The sequence below is a fragment of the Myotis myotis genome, unplaced genomic scaffold (genome assembly GCF_014108235.1).
Source record: "Myotis myotis isolate mMyoMyo1 unplaced genomic scaffold, mMyoMyo1.p scaffold_m19_p_17, whole genome shotgun sequence".
In the NCBI taxonomy this organism is placed as follows: domain Eukaryota; kingdom Metazoa; phylum Chordata; class Mammalia; order Chiroptera; family Vespertilionidae; genus Myotis; species Myotis myotis.
In genome coordinates, this window is record NW_023416321.1 from 32,963,173 (window position 1) to 32,984,694 (window position 21,522).

Here is a 21,522-nt window from a genome sequence, read left to right on the forward strand (position 1 = left end):
CTAAGACCATGAGCCTTCAGAACTTAGATCAGACTGGGGAAATGAAATCTTTTCTCTCTGGCCTATATCAACTTCCAGTCAGAGCCTAAGCTAGTTCGAGGGGAAGAGTTCCATTCAAGGGCTCAGTGCCCACCTTAAATATGCCCAGTGTTAGACAAGGCAAGGTTGAGGCTATCATCTGATGTCTGATTTGGAGACTCACTGCTCTCTTCTCTCTTCTGTGTTGCCAGTTTTTTTTCACATCCTCGCGCTTCTAGCAGCAGCATCCCAGCACGTGAGGGCACTATGTATCTGATCATACAATTCCTAAGTGTCACATGGCTCCTCCTGGGAAATGTTTACTTGGCTTATGCAGCCACGTGCCTGAGAAAACTTAGAAACCGTGACTCGCTGACGTTTTATTATTCTACCAGTTATGAATTTCCAGTTGTATTTAGAACAAGGCCAAAGAAAACTGGCCAATGCAAAATCAAGTCCTTTTGTAAAAAAAAAAAAAAAAAAAAAGAACTTCAAAATCTGGAAATGGCCCCTGGACACTTCTTAAAGTGACATCATTATTACCATCCGTCTACTTTAACATTTTTATAAGCCTTCAAAGTACAATATTTCCCTAGTAATTGTTCTGGTCTTTCCCCTTCAGAAGAGTCAGAGCTAGTACAAACTAACAAGGTCAGTTATGCCTTTGGGAGAAATCTGCTGGGACATCAGGCGGCGGCAAACTTGCCAAGCCTGGGAGAAAAGCCATAGCAGGCCGGTGTGTGCATGGGCTGTGGAGGGAGTGCTCATATGACCAGGGACTGTGCCAAAAAGCTATTTCTGTCAGAGCTGCTGCACCCATTGGTCCAAAGGAGAGCTCAAGCATTCAGATTTCCTAGTGGACTCAAAGCAGAGGGACAGCCTTTGGGAAGAGGAGAGGACAACAACTACCCTCACATGGTTAAAAAGAGAGAGAACAGATGAATAATGGACAAGGTATAACTATAAGTAGATAAACATCAGAAGATGTCAGCTCCACGGAGTTCATTCAGTGAGGTTTGGTATGTTAGAGTAAATTCGTCACCATTTATTTTCCAACTACTATTATATTGATTAAAATGCATCCCAATTTCAGAAGTGTCAAAATGAGAATAAGTGTGAGCCTTACAAATAGTGATATACAGTAATTCTTTCCCTAGTCTGCAATGGTTCCCAAGAGCTCATATGCCACTGAGAAGAATCTTAGAATTCTGTCTGCTCTCAAATCACTTCCACAAACCATCCCTCAACTCCTGAATACCACGGGGTCTGAGTCGAGGAACAATTCAGAAACATTATTAACAGAAGAACTCAGCATGGGATTTAGGTGCTACTCCAACAGCTATTTACACATGTCTAGTCTTAGACTTTTCTGAGACAGAAAGACTTTTCCAAACAAACCCATCTTTTCAGAGACATACAAGTCTCACTCAGGCAGCATGTGAGTCCCTGGCACTTCATTACGGGTAAGATTTGATCGGAACGGCAGAGGCCCAGGGAGTGGACCGCTCTTTGTTCAGCCAAGAGTTTTTTTGTTTTGTTATCCCTTCTTTCCTCATCCCCTCAGAAATGGTTTCCAATGGCACCAAAAACCTGAAAAGATAAATTCTTCAAAAGGCAACTAATTAAAAAAAATATTTAAACCCTGTTTTTAAGGAGAGTCTCAGCCAGACTTTCTCTCCCACACTGCCATCCTAAATCTTGAGCCACATTAAAAAGAAAGTGAACACAGCAGAGTCCCAAATATTTTGTCTTAGAAGAGAATACCTTAGGTGGAGAACTATAAAGATAGCTTTTACCTTTGACTGTTCCTCATCTATTGACGAGTCTTCGGATGCATGGGGAGTGTTACTCAAAGAGCTGCTTCTCTGGTCCTCAGCTGTCACTTCAGAAGGGGCTACTTCTACCACTGACAGTCGACAGCTTTCACTCCTTCCTCCACCCAGTTCCTCCATCCTTGAGTGGGAAAAAGATCGTGACCGGGTTTCTTGAGAAAGCTCTACAAACTTCTCCAGGGCACTAAAAAAATCAATGCGATCTGTACTAAAATCTGAGACTTCAGCCTGGCAACTGGGTTGGGGGCTTGGTGACTCAGGATCAGGGGACATGGGGAGGTCTTTCAGGCGAGATGTCAATTCTTCCATTGGCAGTAAGTGGACGTTCATGTCTGCTTTCAGTGCATCTGTCTCCAAATCTTCAACTGTTAAGTCTGAGAACTTGTTGGGCATTTCTGGGGCCTGTCCAGGTTGGATTAAGGCTTTGGATCCATGGCAGTTGTCGAGGGGGAATTTTGATTCATTGAGACAACACCCTGATGTACATCCATTGATGTCATTTAGGTTTAATTCATCTTCAATCTGTCCGGCATGAAATTCCCTAGAAGTAAACTCCAAGCAGATCACTCTTTCTTTGGTACACAGGCCTTTCTGATTTTCATCTTGTGGGACAACATGTTCCACAAAGACAGGAGGTATAGATGGGTGACCTTCCATGGTCTTTACTTCGGCAATCTGGTCTGCTGAGGTGGTGATCTCCTTCTTGTTGAGTTCTAGCCCTGGCTTGCAGATGGGTTCATGGTGGTCTGAGAGGTCGCTATCTGAATGAGATCTCCAGAGCTTGTTATGCCGCTGCTTGCTGTGGAGGACATACACAAGAAACATTTTAGTCTGGTCTGTGAAAACAATCAGCACCCTCCCAGGAAACCCTCCCAGATAAACTTAAAATGTAACCTGCAAAATGCTTTTTTAATGCCCAATGGAAGTAGGCAATAAACATTTGCTTAATTTAACTAACAGCAAAAACAAAAGCAAAACAAAAACAAATAAATATGAGATCTCATTTTTTAACCTATTAGACTGACAAGAGCTAACCTGGTTGCTAGCAGCTAGTGTTACTGAGAGTATGGCCAAGCAAGCCCTCTCATATACTACTATTGGGAGGAATATGAATTTTTAAGAGTGAACTCTGGCAATAGTTCTCAAAATTTAACCCTTTAACCAGCAATTTTTCCTTCAAGAATTTTTCTTGGAGTATTACTACTATAAGTGCATAGAGATATATTAAAAGGATGCTCACTGTAACGCTGTGGTCCTAAAACATTAGACACCAAAAGAAAAAAAAGATTTATTTAAATTACAGTCCATACACCTCTATGCTATGAGGCTGGTAAAAAAAAAAAGTCAGGTGTTTTAGTAGAATGATGTCCAAGGTATACTATCAAGCAAAAAAGCATGTTGAACACAGTTGAAATGGTCAGTTCCCATGTTAGAATAAGTATAGGAAAATATCTGGAGGAACATCTCCAAACTGGTAACAGTTCTTTCAAGGGAAGGTAAAACTACTTTTGGGGAGGGCTTTACTCTCTACACTCTGCATTTCCGTAATTTTTGAAATTATAAAATAATGAGCATGTTTATCATTCATTAATAATCAGAAAAAAAACCTAGAACAAAACAGCACTTGAGTAATACAAGGTGAAACAGTCTATGGAAGCTCATTACAAATCCTCATAACGGGGGTGAAGAGCTGATACCGGATTAATCACTGACATGAAAGTGTGAGGAGGGTGGTGATCTTTCTTGAATTAGAAGACAAAGATGAGGCTAGTAAACCTGGCAAAAAAGGTTGGTAACAGAATGGAAGAGGATTAGCAGAGAGTACAGCCCCTTTCATAAGGATCTTTGGATAAAAACCATCAGGCTAGGGCGACACCTGGAAAAGCAGATGGGCCAAAGGAAGACCACACACATCCATCCATCCTTTGGTTTATTTTATGGAGGGAAGGTCTGATGTGGGAAAGGTATTTCATTTCAAACCGCACTCTTGAACAAAGAAGCACAGTTCTCAAAGCTCTAGCCAAAAAGAGAAAGGTAGCCCTGTGGCTGTCAGGATCGCCTGCCCAGGGAATAGGTCACTAACTGGTTTCTGAGGGATGGTTTCCATGACTTACAAGTTGATGAAGAGTGACCTAACCGCAGGGTAAAATGGGCAACAGCCCAAAACAACTTATCCTGGGCTCAGGGCCACGCCTGCCTCAGAGGCCTGTAAATCTCTGCTGAGTCATGTGCCTGCACTAATGTGAACCCCTGTTTGTTCTCAAGTCTGCACCTGCTCTCAGCTCCCCGTGCCTGTCTGCTGCTTGGGTGGGGATCTTTCTGACTCAGGCCTGCACAGCAAAAGGATGCTTTTCTGAGTAGGTCAATCTGTTTATGAAGACAAGCTATAACCAATCAGTTGGGTGTAAGGTAGGGTTTTCACTCTTTTCAAGTTGCAAGAACTCAGCCACCCCTAGGAGGAGACAACATATCACACATCCCAAACGAGTGAATGGCTATGTGGAGGAGCAAGCTGACTGGTTGGATAGATGAGGCCTAACAGAGACCAACCAATGCCAATGTGCTTCCCTTTCAAGTTTCTTTTTTCAAATATAGACACCTTTGCTTCCTGATCTAAGTACGACTGTGTTCTCCAATTTCCAGCCCTCACCTATATAAGCATGTTCAAACCTGCACCGATTCCTCTTAGCCACCGTGGCAGGACATTTCCCATCATGCAAATGACTAGGAAGACATCTCAGGGAGTGGCTCTCACCCTTCTAATAATGTAAAAGAACATCTTGTCAGTCAACAGGCAAATGGGATGTTTTCATGACCCCAAGAACCCACAAGGTATGATTTTTAAAACTGCCTGCAAACCACGAACCAATCAGGAGGGAACGAGACACTGAAGTTACGCTAATAGGCACAAACAGTGCATGCTGCAGCGGAACTGGCTGGCATCATTTCCCAGCGGGATTTCTTTCTCTTCCTGGAGGAGATAATCACCAGAAAATATTGGGTCAGGGCTCTGGAATTACACTGACACCTACTTGTAAAGGAGAAAGAAAACCCCCAATCTGAAGATAGGTCTGATTCTGCCGCGTGTTTCATTTTTGCAATAGGACCTGCATGGAGAGTGTGGTAGGCAGCTCTTGGATACGGTCAAGATACTCACCACCAGGGCCTCTGAAGCACTGCTGCTCTATGGGCCCTTCCTGATCCCTTCCCTCCACTCTCCCCCCTCAGGGGTTATTAACCTCTGTCCTGAATTTTGTGCTTAGCATTGCCTTTCATTTTTTTTTTCTTTAGAGTCGCCACGTTTTGTTCTTAATGATATACTGCTCAGGTTAGCCTGTTTTGAAGTTTATATAAATGAAATACTGTATGGATTCTACAACCGTTTTGTTGCCTAACTCTCTGTTTTTAAGATTCATCGATGTGCACAGCTGTAATTTCAGAGTAAAATTTATTTACCCATCCTGTTGATGAGCAGTTCTGGCTATTACAAACAATACTGCATGGCCATTCCTGGGCCTGGTGCACACTTTGGTTTCTCAAAGACGTTTTATATAGGGGAACAGAGAGGTGGGTCACAGGGCATGCATAAATCAGATTTTACCTAGGAACACCAAACTGCTTCCCAGCGAAGCTTTTTCCCAAGCCAGCTTAAATGCTCCTTCACTAGTTGGAATAGATGGAAGGCATTAGATCATATTTATTATTTTAAACTGTTAATATTTAAATCCAGCTGACATCCCCCACCTGGTTCCAGGTAGGTAGCAAGTAAACAAGTTGCCAAAAAGAACTTCAGAGCTGGTTTGTGGTCTGGATGACGCAACCAACTCCAGTTCTCTTCCACCTTGAGTGGCCTCTGACCTGAGTAAGAATTTGGCCTTTTACTTAGTAAATGGATAAGAAGGAAATGTAAATGACAGGATGCACATGATATCCCATTTTCCTGTCTTGACTTGCTTTCTTTCATATTGTTATATGTTTGGGAAAGCACTAATTCTATTGGAGAAAGTTATATAGAGGAAAATATTGCTAAAAATAGAATATCAGTTATAGTAAAATCAGATTGTTTATGGTTACTTCTTAGGGCATTAGGCAGCCTGTAGAAAGGAGAAGAGAAAAAGCTTCAATTGAGCATTTTCTGTGTGCTGTGCTTTAAGAATATGTTTCTGAAAAGCTATTAAGAAAATCTTTAAAAAAAGAAAAGAAAATCCTTTAAATGTTGATTGTGATTGGTTGTCACCTGACCAGGACCACATCCTTTTATTCTCGGGTTCCCTACTGCTGGCTCACTACTGTGCACCAGCTAACTAGACTCAATGTCTCTACCAGCAAAGCCAGAGTAAAAGACAACTCTACCTCCTCTGGCTCTGGAGACAGCGGTGTTCAAAGAATCAAAACTGACATCTGTGAGGACATGTGGCAAAAACTCTCCCTGGCCACCACCCAGTTTTTCCTCCTTGCCTTATACCCTGGAACCTAATATCACAGACACATGGTCAGCTTGCAAAAGCCTGAAATCCGAACTTGCCTAATGGAACATAAATCTGCCAGATACCTGCATGATCAGAGTCGAGAATAACAAACAGGGCTGCTGGCTATTCAATGGAGGATTTCAACACACACACACACACACACACACACACACACACACACACACACACACCTCCTCCTGCCTCATTCCCTGACTATAAAAAATAAAATTAGATATGAATAATATCAGTGTCTTTATGATATCCTTTAGGTCTAAGGGAGAATATTAAATATTAGACTTCTTCAGACTCTTAATATGCAAAAAATCCCTTGTATTTCAGAGGGGCTATATCTGTTTGGCCCACAGCCTCACATTTTGATTAATAAATTGCAACTAATTCATAAATCACTTTGCTAAACCTCTCTTCTACCAACCAAGAGGTAAAAGTACCAAGCTAAGAGACTCACAAAGAGTCTGCCATCTCAAATTAAGTACTCAGTGCCACCCTGGACAACCATGTGGCTAGAGAATCTAGGCTCAAGGCTCTGTCTCTCTGAGAAAACCACCACAGGCTTCCTGGGAGGAGATACGAAACACAAGACTTAAGTAGCTGGGTAGGAAATGGAATTTCTTTGCAAATAGAATGAGTGGGATTTTTCTAAGGACTGTCCTCTCCTGGTTACCTAAGCTGCAAAGCTAGTCAGAGCTCCAGACAATCACAGGAGTCTGGGGCTTTTTCGCTTTTCTAAGCAAGCACTCAGGGTTGTGCAAGAATCTGCTGGGCCCAATTCACTTGGCAGTTAGCTTGGCAGGTAGCCTGCAAGTGCCATTTCTGACAACACCTCATAGACTGCAGACCCTAGTGGCTGCTCACTCAGCAGGCACCCCCACGCTTTCCCCTCGCTGGTGGAAGCCTGATTTGGTCGGGGTATTCAGTGTCCCTTGGGTTCAGGGAATGCAGTACTTCCCTAGCACCAGAGCGTGAATGTGAATTTGTTTAAGCCAGCCCAGGAAATTCCATTTTCCTGGCCAGTGATTAGTTTTAACCACATGACCCAGTCCTGGCCAATGAGTCCTGTGGAGAAGTCTATTGAGGAGGTTCTGGGAAAGGTCTCCCCCATAATTGAAATGCCCATTCCTTCAGCCAGATGCTGTGGAATTTACATGTAGATGCCTAGAAATGTGGCCGACATATGGCAATCATGAGGAGACAAGTTCAAGGACCAAGCCATTAACCAAGGAAGGCAGAGAAGAAAGATGAAGAGTACCCAAGTCCCTGATTATATCACTGAGCCATTACAGAGTCTAGTTCTGGGCTTCCTGTTACAAGTGATGGCACATGGTACAACTTTTAAAAATACCTAAAGCTTGGTGTTGGGCCAAATGTCTTTTTAAAAAATATATATATTTTTATTGATTTCAGAGAGGAAGGGCGAGGGAGAGAGAGATAGAAACATCAATGATGAGAGAGAATCATTGATCGGCTGCCTCCTGTACGCCTCCTACTGAGGATCAAGCCCGCAACCTGGGCATGTGCCCGTGACCAGAATCAAACCCGTGACCCTTCAGTCTGCAGGCCGACGCTCTATCCACTGAGCCAAACTGGCTATGGCTATGCTGCCCTTTTTACCCTCATTTAAGATTTTCCTGAAATTTCTTTAACACCTAAGAAAACCACATACACTGAAAAAAACCCAACCTAACAGCTTGCAGTAGCCTGAGATTCCAGAATAAATACTGAAATTGGCCGGACACATAGTACCCTTCCTCTCACTGGGTCACGGGAGGACACTGCCTAACATCCGTCATGTGTCTGGGAATATATAATATTTATATCTCAACCAAACCTCAGATGCCTCTTTCTTGTGCCAGAAAGAACTGCTGTGTTCTACCTTCTGATCTAATCTAAAAATGTCATCAATATCTGGCCCCAAAGACCTATAAATTCTTTTTAAGTGGAGGAGACTTTCATAGCCTCCCAGCCTCCTAAGAGAACAGCTCAGAGGAAACCATGCCAAGTGCTGAGTAAATGGGAGGGTTTTTTAGTGGAAACCATAATGCTGTGCTGTGACCACATTTTCACAATACTTTGGGGTTGGAGGGTGGTCCCTCTGCCTGGATAGGCTAGAAGGCTCTTGAATATTTTGTTCAGGGGAAACACAGCCCAGATTCAAGAGTCAAGACCAAGTCATGAGACTTACTGGAGTTAAACTCTGGCACTAGGCCCCAATGCTTCTAGGCAGCTGTGCCTTCACCCTAACAAAACCACCGAGAACATGCCTACATGGCAACAACGAAGCAAAATCTAGCATTCCACAGAACTTCAACATGTGGCATCTCTGGAAGCTGATCGTTAAATCCAGCTTAATACCTGAATCTTTTCCCCCAGAGCAGCTGAAGGTGGCTTTCACCACCAAAGGTGTAATAAATAATGCAGTGAAACAAATTATTCATTTTATAACCAATTACCAACTTACTGATGGAACAGCTAGTTCTGATTGAGACAAGAAAATGTTCAAGACCTAGTACTGGGTCGACAGAGAAAGACAAATACTGTATGGTCTCACCTACTTGTGGAATCGAAAAAAGCTGAACTCAGAGAAACAGACAGTGGAGTGTTGGCTACCAGGAGTAGGGGTTGGGAGAAATGAGTAGATACTGGCCAAAGGGTACAAACTTCCAGTTACAAGATTGCCAAGTTCTGGAGAATCTAATGTATGGCATGGTGATAACAGTTAATACTTTATTATATAGTTGAATGTTGCTAAGAGAGATCTTAAATATTTTTACCACAAAAAAGAAATGTGTAAAGGGATGGAGATGTTAGCTAATGCTATGGTGGTAAGCTGTTTGCAATGTATAAATGTATCAAATCAACACACTGTACAGCCTAAATTTACACAATACTATATGTCAATTATATCTTAACTAGAGGCCCAATGCATGAAATTTGTGCAAGGGGCTTGGCCCTCGCAGCCACGGCTTTGTCCGAAAGGACATCTGGTCTAATTAGCATATTATGCTTTTATTATTATAGAAGGTAAACCTGGGGGAAAAGGAATAAGTGATGGTTAAGTGCAGTGTAAGTGCTCAGTATATGTTGTTACAGTTGAAAGGTAAGATAATGTCAACTGTTTCTGTAGGTATTGAGTTTATAAATAATTTTTCCTTTGTAATTTTTTTTTGCATTTTTACAAAGCATATACAGGATGGGGCATACACAGGCTTACAGTTATTTGTATGGAAAATAATACAGTGATTAATAACCTCTCTCTTAACTCTCCCTTCCTCTCTCTCTCTAGAACCAATGAAAAGCACATCCTCGGATGAGGATTAAAAAAACACACCAATAGGTCCAGCTGGAGTGGCACAGTGGTTGGGCATCAACCTATGAACCAGGAGGTCATGGTTCGATTCCACATTGGGCACATGCTCCGGTGGCAGGCTCCAGCCCCAGTAGGGGGCGTGCATGAGGCAGCTGATCAGTGATTCTCATCACTGATGTTTCTCTCTCTCTCTCTCTCCTCTCTCTCCATCTTCCTTCCTCTTTAAAATCAATTTAAAAATATGTATTTATATGTAAAAGCAAAAGAACTATTTCTGGGATGCACCTTTCACCCCAATATATATCCCAATTCTGCTGATGTTGTCACATGACCCAAATTACTGGAGTGGGCTCAGTGAAACCACGCACTGGAAAAAAAACGTCCAAAGTAGCAGCAGGCACTTTTCTTTTCTTTTTTTTTTAACAAATGGGTCAAATAATTTCTAAGAATTTCAGCTATGCCTAGAATTACCTTGGGAGCAATCCATTTTGATAAGGCAGTGCATCTGGCATTAGAAATTGTTGAGAAGGGAGAAGTGGAGGAGGATATAGGCGGATAAATGGTGATGGAAGGAGACATGTAGGGTGGTGAACACAAAATACAATATACAGATGATGTTATGGAATTGTGCACTGAAACCTATATGATTTTGTTAACTAGTGTCAGCCCCAATAAATTCAATAAAGAGGGGAAAAAAGATATTGAGAAGTGTTTGTTAGAATCTACACCCAGGTGAGAACTGAAAAAAGGGAATAGTATTTTCCACCCTTTAGTTTAAATTACAGGGCGAAAAATAATGTTAGTTTTCATTAAATGTCTAATCTCCCATGCTAATCTCAAATGCTTATACTTATTTTGTAAAAAACTGGCTAGAGATAACAATTTTTAAACATGTGACATATCCATGTTAGGCTGTGACACATCCATGTTAGGCTGTGACACACCAATGTTAGGCTGAGAACTAGCTGCAGAGAAGGACATTTTGCCTTTCCTTAGGGAGCGTAAGGATGGAAAATCTGAGAAAGTCACACTTAAGGACCCACCTTGCCAGCAGAATCCCCTGGTACTCTTCCAGTTGTCTCATGAAGCTGGGGTTGGGCTTAGTCACTGTTCGTCTTTCCTTCACATAGTCATAGGCTCGGTCCAGATTCCAGCCATATTCCTTCATTGCATAGGCAATCACAGTGGAGGCTGAGCGACTCACCCCCATTTTGCAGTGCACAAGGCATTTAGATCCATGTTTCCTAGTTTGGGGATTGAGGTAAGAGGAAAACACAATGGTGAGTATACTTTCAAAGCCGGGGTTTGAAATGTTTCCAAGTGTCCTGTCCTGCCCTTCCATTTTCTTGCTATGCAACCCATCCCACCTTGTGCACTTGCATACATCTACAATCAGCATGCAGGGAGGGAGGCAATTCTAGTGTACTCAAACTATATTCAATGTTAACAGTAAGCCTCTTTAATTCATTCAGCAAACATTTATCAGGTATAAGACAATGCACAAGGTACTATGAGGCACAATAACATTTTTTCCCTAAAAGGTAGAATTCAGTGGAAGAAGCAGACAACGTTCACAATGGTAACTGAAATGCCAGCTGGTCACAGAGTGCTAGGGGAGAATTTTCGATTTAGAGACTGGACCACTGTGGCCGAAGGCCAGTCCCTCCATGGTCCCAGGGGCATGTTTCATGGCTGGCAGTCTCTTGAGCTACAGGTGTGGCAGTGATTCACCTAATTTACCCAAATGTTCTCAATTGCTTCCAGTTCAAGTTCCAGTCAGGGTTCTGACCCTGGAGGAGAGCACAAACCAAGTGAAACTAATCCTCCTCTGTACTCAGATGTAGCCCCGGATATTACTTTTCACAACATCACCACCCATGTTCTGTCTAGGGACTGGCTGTACAACCAGTGGAGCTGGATGGGACCATGAGATAAATGCATCATGTGGCTCTTTTAGTAAGGAGGGTGGAATACATAACTACCCCCCTTTTCTTAATGGGGTGGAAAAACAAGAAAACAAAGTTACCATAAGGTGATACTTACAACAAACACAACTAACCCTCTCAGTCTTAACATGCCAGAGTTTATTTATCTTGAATATGAGCATTACTTGGTTATGCTAATTCTGCTAATAACACAATGTCTGGCACAGAATAAGCCTTCTGATACTTGCTAAGTGTGTGAACAAACTTATGGATCTGCTGATTAGATCTGTCAGCTATAAGTAGGAACAACATTTTTAAATCCGAGAAAGAATGATTACTCTTATCACTAGTGTCATGGGCTGGAATTCTCCCAAGTAGCTATTCCAATAAATTTAAAAATGCACGTGTCAGCCTAAAAGGGGAAATCTATTCATCCACTTGCTCCCTGTATTATAGTAGATAAGCTTCCTTGGGGAAGCTTATAACTCTCCTACTGGAGGAGACATGGGAAAGTTCAGCACCAATGCAAGGAGGCACAAGTTTAAGTGCCAAAATGAGTGAGCCAAATAAGCTAAAGGCATGCAGAGAACAGTCTGGAATAACTGAAAGTCTCAAAAGGAAGATAAGATTAACCTCCTAGCTGTCAATTAGATGCAAAATGTTGATGTGGTGTGTTTTTGTGCTTAGATTATCCCAAAGAACTAGGAAATACTTGTTTCGTTTATGGCACCATAGGGTTTTCATTTACACTACAGTTGGGAAGCCAATGCACAGTGACTCAGGTGGAAGTTCAGACATGTGTTCAAATATATGCCCATCAAGCTCTGACAACTTTAATGCATAAAATTTCAGGTCTATACCTGCAGGCATGGAAAGTGTTCGAACTTGGACAATCTTAAGAAAATGCAATTATAAAATCCACTTCGATGAAAACATTTATTCATATTAAACCAGGCTTTTTCAGTGGATGGCTTCTAACTCACGTAACGAAGGATCTGATGTCAGTTTTCAACTAACTCTATTTAAGTCCCCCTCCAACCCCCCGGCGCCTAGTGCTGGATTGTCCAGATTAAGCCTGGTATCACATTGGTAACCCTAAACTCACCCATATACAGATTCTGGAATTTAGGGCCCTGATTAGGTAAAACACATGAGGTGCCCAGTGTGCCACTCAGGAGAAACTCACTCTCAGATGCAGGAGCCTGAGAGTGAGTGTCTGCTTCAATGTAACCTGGGCACCTCATGCATCTCATTCTAATCCCAGCCCTGCTGAAATCACCCTTTCTTTTCATTGGGACTGGGGCCTCACCTTGCACTCTAGCTTCTTCAGCTGTGACCCTGACAACTTGCCTAGTTCTTTCTTTAAGGGACTATAGACTATTCTTATATCATCTTGGGTTTAAGTACTATCCTCACCATTTGTTTCTTAACCTCTCTGAATCTTATCTCTATAGTCTGTCCACATCTATACAGAAGGATAACAATATATGCCTCCCTGGGTTTTGGAAAATATTACATGAAAGAATACACATAAAGTACCTGGCACATAGTAAGCATGCCTTGGGTGGCATTATTATTGGGAATCCTATATAATAAAAGCCTAATATGCAAATTGTTCAACTAGGAGTTCGACTGCTTGCTATGACGTGCTCTGGCCACAAGGGGGGGGGGGCGGCACAGAACATGGCAGGTGTTGGCGATGCTGCACAGGTGGCAGTGGAGGCACTGCCAGCACCAATGGGCCCATGGGACCATGGCAGGATGGTGGAGCAGGTGAACGGGCAGCGCCAGGCCAAAGCGGGTGCAAATGGGGGCCTGATTGCCCGGCAGATCACCCTGCACATGGCGACCAGTGGCAGTGGCAAGGGGGTGGGGCTGCCACCTGGCTCCCAGGTGCTGAGGGAGTGGGCCACCCAACCCTGACTGATCGCCCCATATGGTGACCAGCGGCTGGCAGGCCCTGATCACCCAATTGGGGCCAGGCCCTGGGCTGGGACAGAGAACTGGGGATGGGTGGGGAGTGGGGGAGGGCTGCGACCTCTCGCTGGCTACCTGGGGGCTGGGGTGACGGGGACGGAGGTGCGGTGAGAATGTGGGGTGTCTGCTGAGCTCGCTCTCACTCCCCCTACTAACCTCCCCTGGGAAGCCAGGGCTTGCGCCAGGGAAGCCCCTCTGCGTGCCGGGCACCCCCAAGGAGCCCACCCCACACCCCTGTGGCCTCTTCCAGGTGAGCCGGGCTACAGCTGCTGACCACAGGGGCCAGTTGGGCCCCCTGTGGGTTTGTGCAGGAGCAGGTCTGCGAGGCTGGCCGGGAGAGACTGTGCTGCCTTCCTGGCTTCCATGCAGCACCACTGGGCGGCCCAGAGGCCCATACTGCGCCCTGGCCCATGGCATCCGGCCAAGCTCACCCCATCTCTGCATGGGGACTCAGGCGCCATGACTCAGGCAGAAGGGGGCGTGTGGGGGCTTGGGGGCCCAGAGGTCAGCTGGGACCTGCCCTTCCACACCAGATGCTTGTGCTTCGATCGCCGGCCAGGCCTAGCTTTATCTATATATATATAACAGCCTAAGTGACCAGCCAACCGGCCGACTGCTATGATGCACAATGACCACCAGGGGGCAGATGTTCAATGTAGGAGCTGCTGAGGGACAGCAACTTTGCAGAGTGCCCTCTCACACTCCGGGACCCCTCGGGGGATGTCGAACTGCCCGTTTCGACCCGATCCCTGCAGGCCAGGCCAAGGGACCCCACCTGCCAGAGGGACCCTGCTCACTCCACAGACACCCTTAGAGCCCCAGTGCTGCCCCGGGTGCAGCTGGCCGGGGAGGTTGGCTCCAGGGTGTGTCTGGCCTGTCTCGCTCAGTCCTGTCCTATTGGCCACCTTCTAATTAATTTCCTTTCAAGTGCACGAATCTGTGCACTGGGCCTCTAGTAATTTAATAATAGAATATAAAATGTTCTTCAAGAATATAAAGTGCTCTTTTAGGTGCTACCTAGAGACTAAGAGAATGAGCTCAAAGCTAGGGTATGGGAATTTAGGTAACTAAAAGGAAGAATCTCCTCATCATGAAAGTCCTTAAGAGAAGTATGGACTCATTCTTAAAGGAGGAGTTTACAAACAGAAGTGCCTGTCACCTGCCAGGGATGATTTGAATGTGGTCCCACCTGAAGGAGGAGTGTGGCCAACATGTTACGCCCTCTCTATTGAAGGCATAAATAGGATTGGCAAGGAAATCCCCAGGGACTTAAAAAACAAATGAGTGTCGAGCCCTGGCCAGGTGGTTCAGTTGGTCATCCCGTACACCAAAATGTTGTGGGTTCAATTCCTGGTCAGGGCACATATCCCCGGTCGGGGCATGTAAGGGAGGGAACTGATGGATGTTTCTCTCACACATCAATGTTTCTCTCTCTCTCCCTTCTCTCTAAAATCAGTAAGACATATTAAAAAATGAGCGCTGACCTATTAATACTAATTCATACTAAACACTAAATTAAAATAATCAAATAGCTTCACTAAAAGGACCAATTAAAATTTTAAATTTAAGGAAGACATCAACAGAAAGGCCAGAGAAAAATCTCACTATTTAGAGTATCATAAAAGTAAAGTTAAAAAAAAAATGAGAAAAGATTTCCAAAGATCTCCTTGTTTATAGAGAGGAGGACCCAGTATTCTATCTGTGTGGAATAATGTCAATTATACAACTTTAAAATGTCTCCATTGGCAACTTAAGCATTTCATTCAGAATTTCTCCCTTCTCTCATTTTTATTTCTTTAGCTGCAGCTTAAGTTTATATACTCTAATTTTTTGCTCAATGGAACTAGCCAACATGAGATCATCTTTCAGGGACTTCATCTACTTACAGGAAAAGTATTAAGTCACTAGTCATCTTTCCCTGAGGATTAAGAAAGCTCAGTCTTCATTTTAAAAATTGATTTTACAGAGAGGAATGGAGAGAGAGAAACATTGATGTGAGAGAGAAACATTGATCGGTTGCTTCCCTTTTGCACCCTGACCAGGGATCAAACCTGTACCTTGGGTATGTGCCCTGACTGGGAATCAAACCTGCTACCTTTTGGTGCATGAGATGACACCCAACCAGCTGAGCCACACTAACCAGGGCCTTTTTTCTTTTTTCTTTACTTCCTTTTTTTCTGAGTACTCTCAGTAAATACTTATTTCAGGCCCCAGGCATGTGTGGTGCACATGGAACAAGGGTAAGGATGTGTTCGAGACCCATTACTTACTTTGCTTTAGAGATGAATTTGTAAGTGTCATTCCAGTAAGCCAGGAGATCCGTTGCCTCTTCATCATATACCCGAATGTTATGATATTCGAAGACTCCTGGGAAGAAGTTATCTATCTCTCGAGTGACATTCAAAATATACCGCACCCTGCAAAGAAACCAAGGGAGAAATTGGCTCTACTACTCAGGCTAAATCCAATTTCTAGCACTGCTTTTCTTATTTACAACTTTTTTACTCCCTATGCTGAAATTAAATACCAAAATATTGAAGAAAGCTAAAAAACTAAGAGGCTATACTTATTTAGTACAGAAACTGTATAATAGGGTCCTGGGCACACCTGCGCACCAGGGAGTTACTGGGAGAAAAGTTGTCTACCAAGTTGAACATCTAAATTCCATTTCAATTTGCGTAGTTACACAATTTCATCTTGGATAGTCTTTTGAAAACATGTCTTGTATTTTACTCAAAAGAACCAGCCTGAGGCCCATGAGGGAAAATTCCTCTATAGTCACTAAAATTACCAGCAATATAATTTATTCTTTGGAGGTCACTTGTATTAAATTATGTATCTCAAGAAACAAACAAAAAAAAACAGAAGAAGGAGAAATTTCCTCCTATTTTTCTAAATGCCAGATAGTCAGATTTTGCTCTCCTACTCTCTCTAAACTATGAAATGCAAATGAGACCAGAGCTGGGAGGGTCAGAGGAAAGTTGGATTTGAAACTCTCTGAACTCTCTAGGCTGCATTCCTGGCTGCCATGGCAGCAGATGTGTCTGAGGGCTCTATACTGAGAGGCCTGCAGGAAAGAGTTTCTGTATCAAAAAATTTTTCTGCTATCTGTCTCCCTGCACAATCTCAATAAATGCTCGGGTTTGATTTGCCAAAGGGTGATCTTTCCTTAATGCCGTGTGAACTTAGATATCACGGGAGTTTGCTCCAACAACACAGCACAGGCTCCCTCATTTTTCTGCAGAACCTGCTTCCTTCTCAGAATCGCATAAAGGGAGGGTTCTACAAACCCATCTCCGAAGTCAGAGAAATGACTACAGGAAGGGAGAGCCGTAGCTAACCAGTTCTGTGGTTAGGTGAGGAGGCCAAAATTGTTCTGGGATATGATTTGAATCTGTTAACTCAGCATCAAAGTTTATTACTAGAAATGATTTTTCTTTTTAATTTAAAAAGAAAGCATGTGCAACTTGGGAAAGTCTAACAGTTCCCCAAAAGGTTAAACACAGAGTTACCATATGACCCAGCAATGCCTCTCCTAGGCAGAAACTCAAGAGATATGAAAACAGAAGTCCACCTAAAAATTTGTACATGATTGTTCATCTCAGTTTTTAAAATAGCCAAAAAGTAGAAACAACCTAAATGTCCATCAACTGATGAATGGATAAATTAAATGTGGTATATTATGGAATATTATTTGGCAAGAAAAAAGGAATGAAGTACTAATAATACATGCTATAACATTAATAAATGTTGAAATATAATGTTAAAAAAATTCTTAAAAGACCACATACTGTATGATTCCATTTACGGTATACGAAATGTTCAGAATACACGAATCTATAGGGACAGACAGTAGATTAGTAGAGGCTAAGGGAAAGAAGGCAATAAAGGCAGCTAAAGAGTATAGGCTTTCTTTTTGGGTTGAAAATGTTTTAAATTGCTTGTTGCACAACTGTGAATGTATTAAAAATCACTGAAGTATACATTTTCAGTAGATGAACTGTATGGCATATGTATTATCTCTCAATAAAACTGTCAGAAAAAGCCCGGCCAGTATGGTTCAGTGGTTGAGCAATAACCTTTGAACCAGGAGGTCACAGTTCGATTCCTGGTCAGGCTTGATCCCCAATAGGGGCCTGCAGGAGGCAGCTGATCAATGATTCTCTGTCATCACTGATGTTTCTACCTCTCCCTCTTCCTTTCTCTCTAAAATCAATAAAAACATAGTTTAAAAAACTGTCAGAAAAAAAATGAGCAAGCACACTTCTTTTATTTAAAATAAAAATGCATGCCTGGCCAGTGTGGCCCAGTGGTTGAGTGACAACCCATGGACCAAGAGGGCCCTGGTTCAATTCCTGGTTGGGGCAAATGCCCGGGTTGTGGGCTCAATCCCCAGTAGGGAGAGTGCAGGAGGCAGCCGATTGATGTTTCTCTCTCATCTATGTTTCTATCTATCCGTCTGCCCTCCTCTCTCTCAAAAACATTTTTTTAAAAATATATTTTATTGATTTTTTACAGAGAGGAAGGGAGAGAGATAGAGAGTTAGAAATATCGATGAGAGAGAAACATCGATCAGCTGCCTCCTGCACATCTCCTACTGGGGATATGCCCGCAACCCAGGTACATGCCCTTGACCGGAATCGAACCTGGGACCTTTCAGTCCGCAGGCCGACGCTCTATCCACTGAGCCAAACTGGTTTCGGCTCAAAAACATATTTTTAAAAAACTTAAAAAAAAAAAAAAAGAACAACTTTCCAACTCCAATGCCAAACTTCAGTAATGGATTATGGTAAGACGGGACTTCCTAATCCTTTTTATTATAGAGCTTTAGGCAGCTACTTCCAGTTGGAATTGGCACTCCTTGAAATTTCTTTGCCATCTCTATATGGAGTAGCACTTTACTTGTGGCCCTTAAGTGAGTAGATTAGTGAAAATAGCCTTAATGTAAAAATTACACTTGAAAAATCCCTTAAATCACCCACAGGCACATGTTTTGGGGTATAGATCCCTGAACTGTAATTCTTTACCCCACTAAAGTTTAATAAATTTAAGAAACAAGATCTAAGTTAATATCCAAATATCCAACCATACTGTCTTTTAAAACAAACAGATATACCTACATTTTATAATTTAGCCTTACAGTAGTAAATGAGATGAATAGGTCTCATCTTCAAACAGGAGTTGTAAATCAAAAGTCAAAGTGTATGTATGTGTTATGTGATTCCAATGCATTTCCAAACATTGCTATATCAAATCTCAGATTTCATATTAAACACTGTATCTAGGTGCTAGTTTCCCATAAGCCAGTCTAATTTTTCCATCATTCCTTCACATTTACTGAGTATTCTATAAAGCTCTGAGCTAGGGAGATGTATGTTTTACACAAAACTAAGATAGAATCTCTGCTTTTAAGAACTCTAGACTTAATTCTTGTCAACGTAAACTTTCCAAGTTCTATTTATTTCCATATCTTAAATTAAGTAACCAGATTTCCTCCCATGGAACTCTTTTTATGATTATTTGGCTTAAGTCTTGCTCCAAGTTCATTTCAGCAATTATGACATACCTTTCTTCTGGGGGAAAAGTAGGGAGTATGCATCTAATCATGTTAAAGATAACCAGAAGGCTGACTTGGAGCTGACAAAACAGGCAGCCCACAACCAGCCAGGCAGCCATCACTATCTGTGAGTCTCAGTAGGTCTTATCTCTGTCTACAATGAAGAGTTAGCATGGCCAATTTCCAGACACGATTTTCTCTTCTCTTGTTGGTATGATCTGACCTGCTAAGGCCAAATTCAATAAAAAATGTAGGCATTAGCTAAGAAATAAAAAGGAACTAATGGCAATAGCTTTTTACTTGCTGAATGTTCACTGTGGTCTCAATTGCTACAATAAAATTCAAGAACCATACAGTTTATGAGCACATTTCCTCATACAAGGTAGGTCTTCTTGTTCAATTTCAGAAGCTCATCCATTTTTAACCTACTTAGTCTACAAGTAACTTATCGAGTCTCATTTATCTTTGTACACTTAAAAAAAAGTCCTCACCTGAGGATGTGCTTTTAGTGAATTTTAGAGAGAGGATAGGAGAGAGAGAAAGAGAGAGAAACATCGATCGGTTGACTTTGGTACACTCTCCTAACAGGGAATTCTACCTGCAACCTAGGTATGTGCCCTGACAAGAATCAAACCCACAACCTTTTTGGTGCATTTGCTCCAACCTACTGAGCCACCTGGGTAGGGCTTATTTATCTTTGGATCCCTAGCACCTAGCACTATGCTAGACCTACAGAAGACACTCAATAAACTCTGAACGAATAGCTGTGAAACCGACATATCAGTTCTGCATATTCTTACGTAAAAATAGGGACCAAAGGTAAAACTATAGAGACAGCAAAAAGATCAGTGGTTGCTGGGGTTGGAAATGGGGGGGATAAATGGATGGAGCATAGGGGATTTGTAGGGCAGCGAAAATACTCTGTAATACCATAATGATGGATCCATTATTCATTTGTCCAAAGCCACAGAATGTACAACAACAAAGAGTGAATCATAAGCTATGGATTGGGGTGATTATGGTGTCTCAATGTAGGATCCTCAATTATAACAAACTAGAGGCCCGGTGCACAAAAATTTGTGTACTCGGGAGGGAGGGGGGTCCCTCAGCCCGGCCTGTGCCCTCTCGCAATCTGGGACCCCTAGGGAGATAACGACCTGCTGGCTTAGGCCTGCTCCCGGGTGGCAGAGGGCAGGCCCAATCCCTAGGTGCAGCCCCTGGTCGGGCTCAGAGCAGGGCCGATTGGGGAGTTGGGGTGCCGCCACCTGTCATGCACAGAGCAGGGCGATTGGGAGGTTGTGATGCCACCCTCAGTCACGCTCAGGGTAGGGCCGATTGGGGGGTTGGGGCGCCGCCACTCACACTCAGGGCAGGGCCGATGGGGAGGTTATGGCTCTACCCCGTCACACACAGAGCAGGGCTGATCAGGGGGTTGAGGCGCCGCACCCTGTCACACACAGAGCTGCAGGGCGATCAGGGGTTGGGGAGCTCCCCCCATCAGGCACAGAGCAGGGCTGATCAGGGGGTTGGGGCGCCTTCCCCTGTCACGAACAGAGCAGGGCGAATAGGGAGGTTGTGGCCCCACCCCCTGTCACACATAGAGCCGCAGGGCGATCAGGGGGTTTGGGCGCTGCCCCGTCACGCTGATCCCGGTGCTGGGAGGCCTCTCGGCTCCGCTGATCCCGGTGCTGGGAGGCATATTACAGTTTTACTATATAGGATAGGGGCCTGGTGCATGGGTGGGGCTGGCTGGTTTTCCCTGAAGGGTGTCCTGGATCAGGGTGGGGGTCCCCACTGGGGTGCCTGGCCAGCCTGGGTGAGGGGATGATGGCTGTTTGCAGCTGGTCACACACCCATCAGGGTGGGGGTCCCCACTGGGGTGCCTGGCCAGTCTGGGTGAGGGGCTGGGGGCTGTTTTCAGGCCGACTGAAGCTCCCAACTGCTCCTTTTTTTCTTTTTTTTCTTTTTTATTCTGGGCCAGCTTTAGCTCTGGCTCCAGCTCTGAGGCTTCTGCTGCTGAAAGAAGGTATCTGGTTTGTTTTGGTTCTATAATCGAAACACTGTATAACTCCAGCTCTGAGATCCCAGGGGCTTGCTGAAAGCAGGTTTCTGGGGTTTTGTTTAGCTTTCTATATTTGTTACAATGTTTCTTAAACTGCAGGCTCAGAGGCCGGCAAAGCAGGCGGGGAACGTTGGTTTCCTCCGTCACTGAAGCAAGCAAGCCTCATGTTAGTTTCAAGCTGCCTTGCTGCCGGCCGCCATGTTGGCTGGCAGTTAATTTGCATATCCTGCTGATTAGCCAATGGGAAGGGTAGCAGTTGTACGCCAATTACCATGTTTCTCTTTTATTAGATAGGATGGTGGGGGATAGTGATAATGGGGGAGGCTATGTATGTGTTGGGGCAGGGGTATATGGCAA

General features: G+C 43.6%; 1 protein-coding gene across 21 annotated transcripts in view; it reads right to left on the reverse strand.

Annotated features, from left to right (window-relative positions):
• SSH2 (slingshot protein phosphatase 2) overlaps positions 1-21,522 on the reverse strand; it is a 225,269-nt gene that overhangs the window by 7,592 nt on the left and 196,155 nt on the right. For all 21 annotated transcript variants that reach the window (XM_036340834.1, XM_036340851.1, XM_036340850.1 and 18 more), the window contains 3 exons: positions 15,817-15,963; positions 10,688-10,888; positions 1,815-2,649 (listed from right to left, as the gene is read on the reverse strand). In XM_036340834.1, coding sequence (XP_036196727.1) covers positions 1,815-2,649; positions 10,688-10,888; positions 15,817-15,963 — 1,183 coding nt within the window. The remainder of the gene's footprint in view (positions 1-1,814; positions 2,650-10,687; positions 10,889-15,816; positions 15,964-21,522) is intronic.